The sequence below is a fragment of the Acomys russatus genome, chromosome 10, assembly GCF_903995435.1.
Source record: "Acomys russatus chromosome 10, mAcoRus1.1, whole genome shotgun sequence".
Taxonomy (NCBI): domain Eukaryota; kingdom Metazoa; phylum Chordata; class Mammalia; order Rodentia; family Muridae; genus Acomys; species Acomys russatus.
In genome coordinates, this window is record NC_067146.1 from 53,159,690 (window position 1) to 53,172,776 (window position 13,087).

A 13,087-nucleotide genomic window follows, 5' to 3' on the forward strand; every position below is an offset into this window, starting at 1 on the left:
AATTGCTGTAGAAAAAATACAAAGAGGAGATTCAATTACCTATTTAGGCTATAAGATAACTGAACAAAAAAGTTAGACCCCAAAAGATACAGATCCGTAGAGATCAATTGCAAACACTAAATGATTTTCAAACACTAATGGGAGACATTAACTGGTTAAGGCCTACAATTGGACTAGCTACCTATGAGTTAAGTAACTTATTTCAAATGTTACAAGAGGATTCAGATTTAAATAGTCCAAGGTGTCTAACAGCTGAAGTGGAAAAGGAGTTAATTGTGGTAGAGCAAAAACTGCAAAAGGCATATGTGGATAGAATTGATCGGAAACTTGGTTGCATTCTGGTTATTTTGCCTTCAAAACATTTGCCTACTGGGCTCCTTATGCAAAGGGAAGACAGGCTCGAGGGAAGGCTTCTAGGCTCCTGGCTCTGGCTGAGGTTCCAGGTTCTGGTTGCTCCAGGTTCCAGGAAAAGAAATCCTGCTTGATTATGCCAGGAGAATTGTTCCTCAGAACTGACATCGTTATGGTTTCATTATTGTATTCTTTAATCTTCTTTTCCTATTGTTTAGGTTAGTTGGGTTATAAGTGAGGTACTCAGTTAATAAGTTCATAATAAAATATATTTGTTAAGAAAATTGAGGCTACAACTGATCTTTGACACTGTTGGATTGTGATGATTCTGTGAGCAAGGCAGATATTTTCTGGTGTGATTAGGTCATCTCGGAGGAATGCTCATTTTATCCCAGGGTGCTGCTCTTGGTGTGCCCATGTTGCCTGCTCTGTGAATCACTGTGCTGGTGGAAACCCAGGAAGGGCTGAACTGAGCCTGCCTATCCCTCAGCAGTATCTGTAGATAATAAAAGGGACCCAAGACTTCCCAGGGTAGCACAGGAACCCACGGGAGTGTGCAGACGCATGCATTCCGAGACAGGAACACTGGGAAGAATCAATTTCCACACTTCAGTTACTTGCACCCCAGTCCTGGATGGGCCCCAAGTTCACTGCAGCCCTTTTCTCATCTTACAAAACATAGGAGACTCTTCCTAGCCCTATGATCTCCAAGGTTACATTTTTGTTCTGGGAGTCGAAAACTCCAAGATCCGCCAGGACATTTGACTGAGGGTGTTTCCTAACTAGTGTTTCTGGGTCCTCCTTTTGTATTCTCTTCTCTATCCAGTTGTGTAGGCATCAAGCCTGGTGTTGGGAAGGAATTTGCTTGAGTTGGGATGATCTGAATACAGAGGCAGAATAAGGCGGATGGAGCAAGCCTGCTCACGGACTCCTTCACTCTGAGTCTGGTCACCAGACCTTTTCAGCATGGGCATTTTCATCCAGATTTTGTTTTGAGGGAGAGTTTCACAAGAGCAAAGCTGAGGGAGCATTGGTAAGAAACAAAACAAAACAAAAAACAAAAAACAAAAAAACCACAACTGTACATAAGACCTGCTGTGAGACACAGGGCTAACAATGTAGCTCAGTTGGGTGAGTGCTTGACTGGCAAGGACAAAGTCCTGCGTTCACTCCTCAGCATCTCATAAATGGAGTGTGCATGCTTATAAGCCCAGCCCTGGGGAGGTGGAGGCAGGAAACGGTCAGGAGCAAACCCAGGAACATATGCATGCCAGGCAAGTCCTTTACCACTGAGCTAGGCCCCAACCCTCAGTACACATCTTTAGGAACCACTAGTTGATAGAAAGAAAAGAACTTTAAGTAGCCAAGCAGTAGAGGAGGGTTACACAAGTTCTATTTACACAAAGTAAGTTAAAGAAAAGGACCTCAGAAAAGAAATCAAAGCCACATGGGCTATCCTAATACCTTCTCGTGGTAACTGATAGACTGAATGACATTTAAAAATTGGTAGGGATAGTGAAGGTTTGAACAGTAAAAGCAAAACACAAAACCAAATTTGTCTGATGGCCACCCAGAGAGCACTGTGCTCAACAAGTGACAGTACGTAGTCAAGTAGATGTTAAAAATGTATGAAAATTGACATTGTCCTGAGCTAGAAAGCAAGCCTCAACAGATCTCCAAGCTCCTGTCATTGACCACATCCTCCCACCACATGCAATTAAACCAGAAATCAATAGCAAAAGCAGAATGAGAAGCCATGACTTGTAGAAAACAGGAACTTTCTACATAATTCATGGGTGGAAAAAAAAATCATAAAGGAAATTGAAGGTACTTGGACCTGGGCGATGTGATGCTACCGATGGCTACAGAGGTCAAAGTTGATGGGGGTGCTGAAAGGGAACTTTGAGCCTCAAGTCTGAATGTTAATAATCTCTTGGCAACCTGTTTAGAAGTCAAGACAGGGATGGGACAAGCTCTGGAAAGGTGAAGGGAGGAGCAAAAGCTGAAATTACAGAGGCAGGAAAAAAAAAATGCTAATCGTACGGGCCTGTTAATGCTGAGTCAGGGTCTCACCATGGTGGAGGTGAGGCCTGTCTCGAACTTGGGATCTTTGGGCTCTGCTTGCTGAGTGTTAGGTTACAAGTCTTTGCCACTGTGCTGGCTTTAGTATTATTAATAAGGCCCAATGATAGTTTTTGGCTTTTCTTTTGTTTTGAAATAGAGCCTCATGGAGACTAGGCTGGCCTAGAACTTCTCTGTAGTTGAGGCTGGTCTTGACCTGATCCTTCCCACCTATGTGGGTTATGGGTGTCCAGGGCTGGCTTTAGAACTCAGCTCTGGGTTCAATTTCAAGAACCTGCCTCAATGAATAAGGCTGAGTGAGTCACTGAGACTCTGACCTCAGCCTGGGATCCCACACCTACACCCGCAGACACTTGGGAAATGGTATACACCCTCGTGGAGGGATTTTAATTCAGAACATGGCTGCTCTGGCAAGAGATCACATTCGAAGGCCTTCTAGGTCTGTGTGATCCTGCTGGGATACAAACAAGCCTTTAATCCAGGAGACAGAGGCAAGCAGATCTGAGTTCAAGGCCAGCTTGGTAGAGAGCGAGTTTCAGGTTAAGAAAAGCTTAGTTCCAGGTGTGGTGGTGCATGCTTTTAATCCCAAACAATGAAGGCAAAGTTGTAGAAGGAAGCACCCATGTTTGAAATTGATGTCTGGGTGGCAGAAAAAAATGACGAACCAGAGAAAGATTTGACAGAATAGGATATGCCCAATTCCCATGAGAACACAGAGGAAAAGGAACAACACAGAGAATGGGGGAGGGGAGGCAGTTTTCCTGGGAGAGTTTTACAGAGAGAGGTTGAATGAGAGAACAATCTAGAAACAAGTGAAGACAGAGGGAGCCAGAGAATGAGAAGGAGTCAGAAGATTAGAAAGATTGCTGGAGTTAGTTTGAGGCCAAGCAGAGCAGTTCCAGGCTGAGAGAGAAGCCAGACTGAATAAGTCAGCTGGGAGAGGAGTTTGAGCCAGAGCAGCTGAGTTCAATGAGCCAGCTATGAGCTCAGGAAGAACAAGTAAGGGTGAGTTTATTAAGCACTAAGTCTCAGAGGCTGAAAACATTCCAGGCCTAGGTTAGATTGTACGTAGGCTAGAAGCTTCCAGGACTAGGCTTGGGTTAGCAGACACAGGCAGTAAGCCTCTCAGACAACAATTGAAACAGGCAAATAAAAGTTCCTATTACACCCATGAACATACAACATACAACACACACACACACATGAATATTATAAAAAGAAGGAGGAGAAGAGGAGGAGGAGGAGGAGGAGAAGACTACACAGAGAAACCCTGTCTCAAAAAACCAAGAGAGAGAGAGAGAGAGAGAGAGAGAGAGAGAGAGAGAGAGAGAGAGAGAGAGAGAGAGATGTCTCTTTTTAGTTTAGTTGTTTTCTGTTTTTTTGTTTTCAAGTCAGAGTCTCTCTGTGTTAGCCTTGGCTGTCCTGGAGTCGCTTTGTCTTTTTAGTTTGTGTGTGTGTGTGTGTGTGTGTGTGTGTGTGTGTGTGTGTGTGTGTTTTCCCCTTTGAGACAGGGTTTTGTTATAGGTTCAATAGCCACACACTGACCATCTGATTGATGAAAATTTATTTGAATATTGAGCAAAACCTCACTGGTCAGGGACATAATCTGGGCTAGAGCACTAGACTATGACACTGGTCTGTTTTTAAGGCAGTTTTTTTTTAATGAGAAAAATTGTAACCAGGTAACCTGGTGGGAAGCAAGGGGGTTGGACAACATTACATCATTTTGATTCGCTAAACACAAGAAGAATTGATTTTTGTTCTGAGCAGTATGTCCAGGGTATTATGGTTTTGTTTAAGTAGAACATAAATCATTAATTCAAGCAGAATGTTTAACAAGTATTGAATTGTAAATAAAAGGCTAGTCAAACTCCCAGGCAGGCAGAGGCTGAGAACACGAACTTAATTTTACTTTATGATCAAAATGGAGATTTGGAGGCAACATGGTTTCTTTTTGGTTTTGTTTTTCGAGACAGGGTTTCTCTGCATAGCTTTGGCTGTCCTGGACTTGCTTTGTAGACCAGGCTGTCCTTGAACCCACAGTGATCTACCTGCCTCTGCCTCCCAAGTACTGGGATTACAGGCGTGTGCCACTGTGCCTGCCTTTCTTTTTAGTTTTTAAATTATTTTTCTTCCTTTTAATTTCATGGCAGCTGCATCATTTTGCAATGGAGCCTTCCTTCAGTGTGCATCGGTCTCTCCTGGGGTCAGTGAGGCATGAACAGAGGTGTGGGGGACATATCAGATGACAGCTGGAGATGTCTGTCACTTCCTCATGTCTTTCCCTCAGTGATTGTATCCTTGAGGCAGCAGAGAACTCCAGAGGTTCCAGGCTGCTGATGTACCTGTGGTCACTTCTCTTTCTGATAAAGCATCCTTGGGCTACAGTGTTAGTTTCACGGGGGAATGGAACATTCTTTAATACAATTTTCAAATAGGAGAAAGCATGCATTGTGCTCCTTTAAAACTGCTTTTTGTTTTGTTTTGTTTTTTTAAAGGCATGATAGTGATGCCCTCAGGAAGCAGAGGTAGGTGGATCTCTGTGAGTTCGAGGTTATCCTCATCTGCAGAGCAAGTTTCAGGACAGCCAAGGCTAGACAGAGAAACCCTGTCTTGTAAAAACCAACAAAACAAAACAATATAATAGAGTTGGGTGCGGTGGCACACACCCTTAATCCCAGCAATCAGGAGGCAGAGGCAGATAGATTTCTATGAGTCTGAGCCCAGCTTGGTTTACAAAGTGAGTCCAGGACAGCCAAGGCTACACAGAGAGACCCTGTCTTGAAAAAAATATTATTTATTTACTTATTGTGTGTGTGTGTGCTGTATGTCTGTTGCATGTGTCTGGGTGGAGGTTAAAAAACACCTTGAAGGAGTTGGTTCTACCACATGCATGCTGGGGAGCAAAACTGAGGTTGTCTGGATTGGCGGCAGGTACCTGTGGGACCCTGCTATTAAGGTCGAAGTCTGGCATTTCTACACATCCTCTGAGCTTGTACCCCCTTTGTCAGCTGGGTTCCCTCTCTGCCTGATCTGGGGAACCCCCAGATCTTCTAAGGAAAGTCACAAAGCACGCAGGGAGTTATAAGCTCAACTTTTTCTTGATAAGAAACCTATTCAGCAAGCAGGTGGGGATTCCTGGAAAACACTCACTCTATGCTAATGAGATGTCTTGGCTTTGAACCAATGACCTTTAACCGTACCTGGAGTTCTTCCCCCACCCATAGGATAATTAAGTACTGCTTTCTTTCTATGATATCGCTGTGTTGTCATGAAGTATCCCTAGCACCCCTAGCACTAGTGAATCAAACACATTCACCCTCAAAACCTCTCCCACTGTCCAAGATTTTAAGTGCCTGATTTACATGAAATATACGGGCCAGCATCATCTGTTTCATCAAAGATCATCTGATACTCATCATTTATTCTGGGGAAGGAAGGGCTCCCCTTCTCCCTAAAGAATTCTTCGCTGGACCACGTGCTGCTGGCCTCCCAGAGCTTCTGCCATTCAGCGGCATGTGAGCCGGGTAGCTGCTGCCATTTTTCCTGAGCCGCTCCGCCCACTGCAGTGCATGTCTGTGGGAACAAGCAGCTGGCTGTTCTCTCGAAGCAGCCATTTTGTCTGCCCAGTTAAAGCCGGGTTCCCGCCTCTGCCCTCTCTGTTTCAGAGCTCCGAGTGAACCTCCATTACCAACTGTTCACAAAGCAGCCACTGACTTGCCCAAGTCAGCCCAGGCCGGTCTGCCTGGCTAGGGTGTCAATGCTCTGGCTCCTTTGATCTTGTGCCCGCAACTGTGCACTTCCGGTTTTATGATGCACGGCCCCGAGTTCGCCGGGAGAATCTGACAAAACCCAGGCTCCCACCGAATGCAGAGTGACAGCAGCAGGTACTTTTGCCTGAACCATAGAGTATTGCTTAGGAAAAAAAAAAGTATTAACATAAAAAAGTTAAAAATTTTTTTTTCTCAAGTCAAGGATTATCTATACACAAGCAGATGAACACTTTCTTCTTTCTTTCTTTGTTTCTTTCTTCTTTTTTTGGTTTTTCAAGACAGAGTTTCTCTGTATAGCTCTGGCTGTCCTGGAACACACTCTGTAGACCAGGCTGGTCTCAAACTCATAGAGATCCACCTGCCTCTGCCTCCCCAGTGCTGGGATTAAAGGCGTGCGCCACGCCTGCCTCTTTCTTTCTTTCTTTCTTTGAAGACCACCTTATTCATACTATCAGAACTATGCTAATGCCCTTAATGTCAACCTCCAGGCAGCGCATCTCAATTGCCAACCATCTTAAGGTGCCATATTGAATTTGACTAATGTAATCTCATCCTCCTCCCTTCCCGAGTTATATTTTACTTTATTGAGGCATACGGACTGTGTGGGGTTGGCCTACAGTCCTCTGAGTTAGGGTCACTATTGCTATGATGAAACACCACACGACCAAAAACAACCTGGGGAGGAAAGGGTTTATTTGGTTTAAACTTCCAGACAGCACTGTTCATCACTGAAGGAAGTTAGAGCAGGAACTCACCCAGGGCAGGAACCTGGAGGCAGGAGCTGACACCGAGGCCATGGAGGGGTGCTGCTCACTGGCTTGCTCCTCGTGGCTTGGACAGCCTGCTTTCTTATAGAATTCAGAACCACCTGCCCAGGGGTGGCCCCACCCACAGCAGGCTGGACCCTCCCCTGTCAATCACTAGTTAAGAAAATGCCCTCCAGCCTGTTCTTATGGAGGCAGTTTTTTTTTTTTCAGTTGAGTCTCCTCCTTTTGTGTAACTTTAGCTTGGGCTAAGTTGACATAAGACTATCCAGCACATCCTTTCATTTGCCGGGTTCCCCTTTCTGCATTTCCTATTATATGTAACAGCTTAATTGGATTCAAGTTTGATTTTTATTTTCTGGTTTATAATACATGTTTGACCTGAGGTCGTCCCTCCTCCTTTAAAAATTAAAGCAGGTCACCAGTGAGGTCTGTGCTGTAAGAAAAGCCATGGATGGCCACTGCTGTGCCTGCAGGCCTGTGCTGGGACAGGATTCAGGAGTCGTCTCTTCTTCTGCCACAGGACTTTTTGCTTACCTTGTCTTATGTACACTTCCTACTTCCCCTTGGGAGGGGGCACTGTTCATTCTATTGGACAGGCCCGGAAACTGAACCCCGAGAAATAACCTGGCAGTGCTGGGTGTGGACTACATCCCGTGACCTTGTGAGGCCAGCCCAGAAAGTGGAGAGGTTTTGAGAGAAAAGAGTCTCCAACGTCCCAGTAGGACACCCTCTCTGCCCCCCTCCCTTTTTTCTTAACTGGTTTTCTTTTCCTTTTGCTCTTGCCTGAAGATGGGATTAGCTTGTTTTCCTGGGGAAGAATTTATGATGTATAAACTCAGGTGATACTGAAACTCTGCTCTCAACCTGGAATATCTCCGCCCCTCCACAGAGAGACCCAGTATAGTGTGTACTCCCTGGGAAACAACGCTCCCAGTGGGAAGAGGAGATGTGCTCCCCAGCTGCAATGCAGGGTCAAGGCAGCCTTTGCTGACTCATAGGTTGTTTCTTTGCTATTAAGGTTTGGGTTTTGAGTGGAATGGCGGTGGTGTACGCCTTTTAAACATAGCACTCGCTGGGTGTGGTGGCACTTGTCTTTAAACCCAGCATTCGGGAGGCAGAGGCAGGCAGATCGCTGTGAGTTTGAGGCCAGCCTGGTCTACAAAATGAGTCTAGGACAGCCAAGGCTACACAGAGAAACCCTGTCTCAAAAAACCAGAAAACAAAAACAAAAACAAAGCTCACACACAACACTCAGGAGGCAGAGGCGGGAAGATCTCCGAGTTTTAGGCCAGTCTGGTTTACAGAGCTAGTTGTAGGACAGCCAGGCCTACACACAGAGAGAAACCCTGTCTCGAAAAACAAGCAACAAAAAACTTGGAGTTTTGATTTTATTTAATGCCCCCTCCTCCTGAAAAGGTGAGCATGCTTGGCAACCCTGGGCTGCAGAAAAGCAGCTAACTAGGGTGCTGGGGAGGCCTCTGTATCAGCTTCGTTGGTTGCTGTAAAGCTGCACCACAAACTGGGTGACTTCCAGCAACACAACAGTCCCAGCCCAGAGGCCACAGTCTGAACCCAGTATCTGCCAGACTCTCGGGTCATGGCGGGGGCTGTCTGTCTTCCGAGCTTCTGGCACTGCTAGGATCTGTGACTTTTCTTGGCACACTGGCGGCGTCACTCCGTTCTCTGCTGACGTCATCGCACGGCTTTCTCCCTGTGTGTCAGTGTCCAGATTTCCCTCTTACAACAAGGACATCAGTCCTGTTGGATTAGTGCCACCCTAATGACCTCATCTTAACCTGGTTCTTCTACAAAGACCCAGTTTCTCAATCAGGTCAGTGTTTCCAGGTAAGTGAGAGTGTATCAGAGTCTTTGTGGGAGCCATTTAGGACAGGACTGTATGAACTCAACCAAAAGCATTAACACGCTGTACAATAAAGATGACATGCAAAGACTGACTTCATGCAGAGACAGGGTGTAGCTTGGTGGTAGAAAGGCAGCCTAGTTATGTGTGAAGCCTTAGGCTTGGCTCCCTGACCAGAAAACAAAAACCAAACCAAACCCAAATCAAAGGGGCTGGCATGCCGCACTGCAGAGTAGCCACCTAGCACACACAGAATGAGCCTTGGGTTCAGTCCCCAGCCCTGTGTGACTGGGTGTCGTGGTGCATGCCTCTTATCCCAGCATTTGAGTTAGAGACAGGGGTCAGGAGTTCCTGGGCTACCCTAAAAGCCCGTCTCAAACAACAGAAGAGAAATTCCCACTGGGTAAGACTCAGGTCTATTAGCTAGCCGAAAGGTCTGAGACCAGAAGGTACCACTCCTCAGCCTTGTACTGTTTTAGTTTTTTAAAAATTTCATTCTGTAGTTCTATTTTTTCATTTTTATTTTTAAATACTTTATTCAGATTATGCCTGATTGTTATCCCCTCACTTGTATCTTCCTGTCGCCTCCTCCCTCCCTCTTTCGCTCTATTCCCCTCTCCTAGACCTGTGACAGAAGGGGATCTCCTCCCCCACCATATGATCACAGCCCATTAGATCTCTTCTGGATAGCTTATTTCCCCTTCCTCTGAGTGCCACCAGGCCTCCCCACCAAGGGAAATGGTCAAATAGGGGAGGCCAGAGTTCATGTCAGAGGCAGTCTCACTCTCCCCACAACTATGGAGAATGCGCTGTCCATTGGCTAGATCTGAATAGAAGATCTAGGTTTCCTGCATGCATTGTCCTTGGTTGGTACAGCAGTTTGTGTAGGCCACCCTGGGTCCAGATCTATCAGCCTTGATGGTCATCTTGTGGGGTTCCTGGACCCTCTGGGTCCTTCTATCTCCCCATTCTTCTATACCACTCTCACCTAGAGTCCCAGTAGCAGGTCCCAGTATCTGTCCCAATCCCCTGCTGAGTGAAGACTCTCAGAGGACATCCATGGTAGTAAGGTAGTATCCAATTATAACTGAGTATATACCATGTGTGTCTTTCTGGGTCTAGGTTAAGTCACTCAGGATGATCCACCCATTTGCCCGCAAATTTCAAGATTTCCTTTTTTTTTTTTAAATAGCTGAGTAGTATTCCATAGTGTAAATGTACCACAGTTTCCTTTTGGAGACAACTTCATGAACAGAATATGAACAGCCCAGGCACTAAGGTCAACAATTAATAAATGGGACCTCATGAAACTGAAAAGCTTCTATAAAGCAAAGGACACTGTCCACAGAAAAAAGCGATGGCCTAAAGACTGGGAAAAGATCTTCCCATGCACTGTTTTAAGAGCAGGTGTTGGAAGGACATATGCTCTACCATGTTCATAGCAGACTTATTCACAATAGCCAGAACTTGGAAACAGCCTAAATGTCCCTCAGTTGAAGAATGGATAAAGAAACCGTGGTACATTTACACTATGGAATACTACTCAGCCATTAAAAACAAGGACATCCCGAAATTTGTGGACAAATGGATGGGACTAGAAATGATCATCCTGAGTGAGTTAACCCAGAAGCAGAAAGACTCACATGGTATATGCTCACTTATAATTGGGCACTAGCCCAAAAGGCATGTCTCACGAAAGTCTTCACTTACCAGGAGATTGGGATAGATGTGAGGACATCCCCCTGGGATTCTAGGTAAGAGAAATATAGGAGAAGGGGAACTAGAAGGAGCCAGAGGGTCCTAGAAACCTACAAAGAGGAACATCATGACAGGTGGATCAGGGCCCAGGAGGGTCTGTTCAAACTATTATACTAACCAAGGACAATACAATAGTAAACATCAAACCCCTACTCTGATCTACCCAAGGGACAGAACATTCTCCATGGTTACGTGGAGAGTGAGGACTGACTCTGACAAGAACTCTGGTGCCCCATATTTGACCACCTCTCCTTGGTGGGGAGGCCTGATGGCACTCAAAGAAAGAATAAGCAGACTACCAAGATGAGACTTGATAGCCTATGACCATATAGCGGGGCAGGAGGTCCCCTTGGTCATAGACTTAGGGGAGGGGAATAGGGTGAAAGAGGGAGGGAGGAACAGGAGGATACAAGTGATGGGATAACAATTGAGTTGTAATCTGAATAAATAAATAAAACATTTTTAAAAAGCAGCTGTTGGGGTAATTCCTAATCAGAGTGCAAAGGGGGCCCAAGGGCAGTAGCAAGGAGAGGGAGCCACTCTTGTGAAGAAGTAGCCATTGGTTCTGTGTTGCCAGGTGTTGCTCTGACTAGCAAGGCCAGGGGGCGGGTGTGTGTGTGTGTGTGTGTGGGTAGAGGAAGGAGCCAACCTCAAGGGTGGCAACACAGTCTGGCATTAAAGTAACCAGAAGCCTGGAGGTTTAGGTGGAAACTCCGAGCAAACAACCTATGACCAAGCCCATGGGGGAGCTGGACATGCGTGCATGTTAGGAAACAGCATTTATCCCAGAGGAATCAAGTTTACTGACATGTCATCCCAGAGCAGCCTTCCTGGGCACGAGGCGGGCTCTGCCTCTGCCTGGGGAAGGCTGGATGCCTGTGTGGACTTCCTCCCCTAGGGGTGGGTCTTGGCACTCAGGATGAGTGTGGCAGTAGTGGGGAGGCCCTGAACCTGGCGTGACACATGGCTGGGCTTGAGGGGTCAGGTGAATTCTTGCCAGTGGCAAGTTGGGACAAATGTGGGTTACTGTCTTCCCTGTGATAGAGCATCAGAAAAAGTGACGCGGGATGGTGCCTTTCAGATGCCCAGGGCCAGACACCAATGAGTGAACTAGGTGAGTTCTGCAGCTTGGTGGTGGTGAGATTTTTTCGTTATTTTTTTCCAAGTGTTCCTTTGAGCCACCGCTGTTTAAAAGAGGGCTGTGTGTCTGCTCTTCATTTATTTGTCCAAGTAGAAATAAACTGATACCTTAACAAACACACAGAGACAAAAGTAATGTGACAATTCTTTTTGAACCCTGGGCTTTTGTTATGCAGGCCAGGCTGGCCATGGATTAGTGCAGGGGTGGGTGTGGGTGTGGCCTTTACCTCCTGAGTGCTGCACTGGCAGGAGTGCGCTGCCACCCCTGGCTTACATGACAAGTTTCTTTTCGAAAGAGCTTCATTTTTATTTTATGAATGTTTTGTCTACATGTATGTGTACTTCAGGCATTCGGGGCCCAGAGGCCAGAAGAGGATGTTGGATCCCTTGGGAGCTGGAGTTACAAATGGTTGTGAGCCACCACACGATGCTGGGAACTGAACCCAGGTCCTCTACAAGAAGAGTCAGTGCTCTTAACCCACGCCACCTCTCCAGTTCCTTGTGTGATGATTCTTAATGTAAAATGTTCGTTTGTAAGCTGGGGGTGCTGCTGCATGTCTTTAATCTTGCAGTTGGGGGCAGAGGCAAGCGGGACCCCCAGCTTGAGGCCCGTCTGCTCTACTGAGCTCCAAGACAGCCATGGCTACACAGAGACATCGTCTCGAAAAGCAAAAATGATGCCTTTTCCCTACTAAATAATGGAGTTCACAAATTAAACCTTTTAAAGTCCTTTTCTGGTGACAGGTAAAAGGGAGATGAGAACACATGTGCTTTTCTTAGGTAGAAGAAATTTAGGTTGGAAACTCATGCAGGATCTTAATTTGCACATGCCCAAATATGTTATTTTAAAGAACTTTAGCAAACTGGTAGATAGGATTTATTTTAATTTTCAATCTGAAAAAAAAAAAAAAAAAACCCCAAAAACAAAAACCTAAAAACCTCAGACTCTGCACGCGCGCGCACACACACGCACGCACGCACGCGCACACACACACACAGTGTCAACATTTTCAGAGCACTGACACAGGGATCACTGTTTCCCCTCAATTGCATGACAATACTGTTTTATGTGTCACAATAAAAGTTACAAGCGTCTTGTCAGCGGTCACATATACATCATGAGTTTACATTTCAACACACAATTAAAAAAAAAAAAAAAGACATCTTCTGGCACTTCCTGTGACCACGGCCCATTTCCATAAACATCTGAAAAACCCTACAGTGGCTGTTTTGGAAGGCACAGCCCTTCCAGATCCAAACTAAGTCAGGGCATTTCCACTTAAGAGAACAACCAAGGTTTTATTGTAGGTACGGTGAAGTCCACTCATCAAAGGATGTGTAAAAAAACCTGCACG

The 13,087-nt window shown here is 45.7% G+C and overlaps 1 protein-coding gene across 10 annotated transcripts in view; it reads right to left on the reverse strand.

The window, feature by feature from the left end:
- Positions 1 to 12,703: 12,703 nt before the first annotated feature.
- Positions 12,704 to 13,087, reverse strand: part of Prkag2 (protein kinase AMP-activated non-catalytic subunit gamma 2) — a 338,192-nt gene continuing 337,808 nt past the window's right edge. For all 10 annotated transcript variants that reach the window (XM_051152191.1, XM_051152187.1, XM_051152184.1 and 7 more), the window contains one exon: positions 12,704 to 13,080. In XM_051152191.1, the coding sequence (XP_051008148.1) occupies positions 12,992 to 13,080 (89 nt within the window). In that variant the 3' untranslated portion in view covers positions 12,704 to 12,991. The remainder of the gene's footprint in view (positions 13,081 to 13,087) is intronic.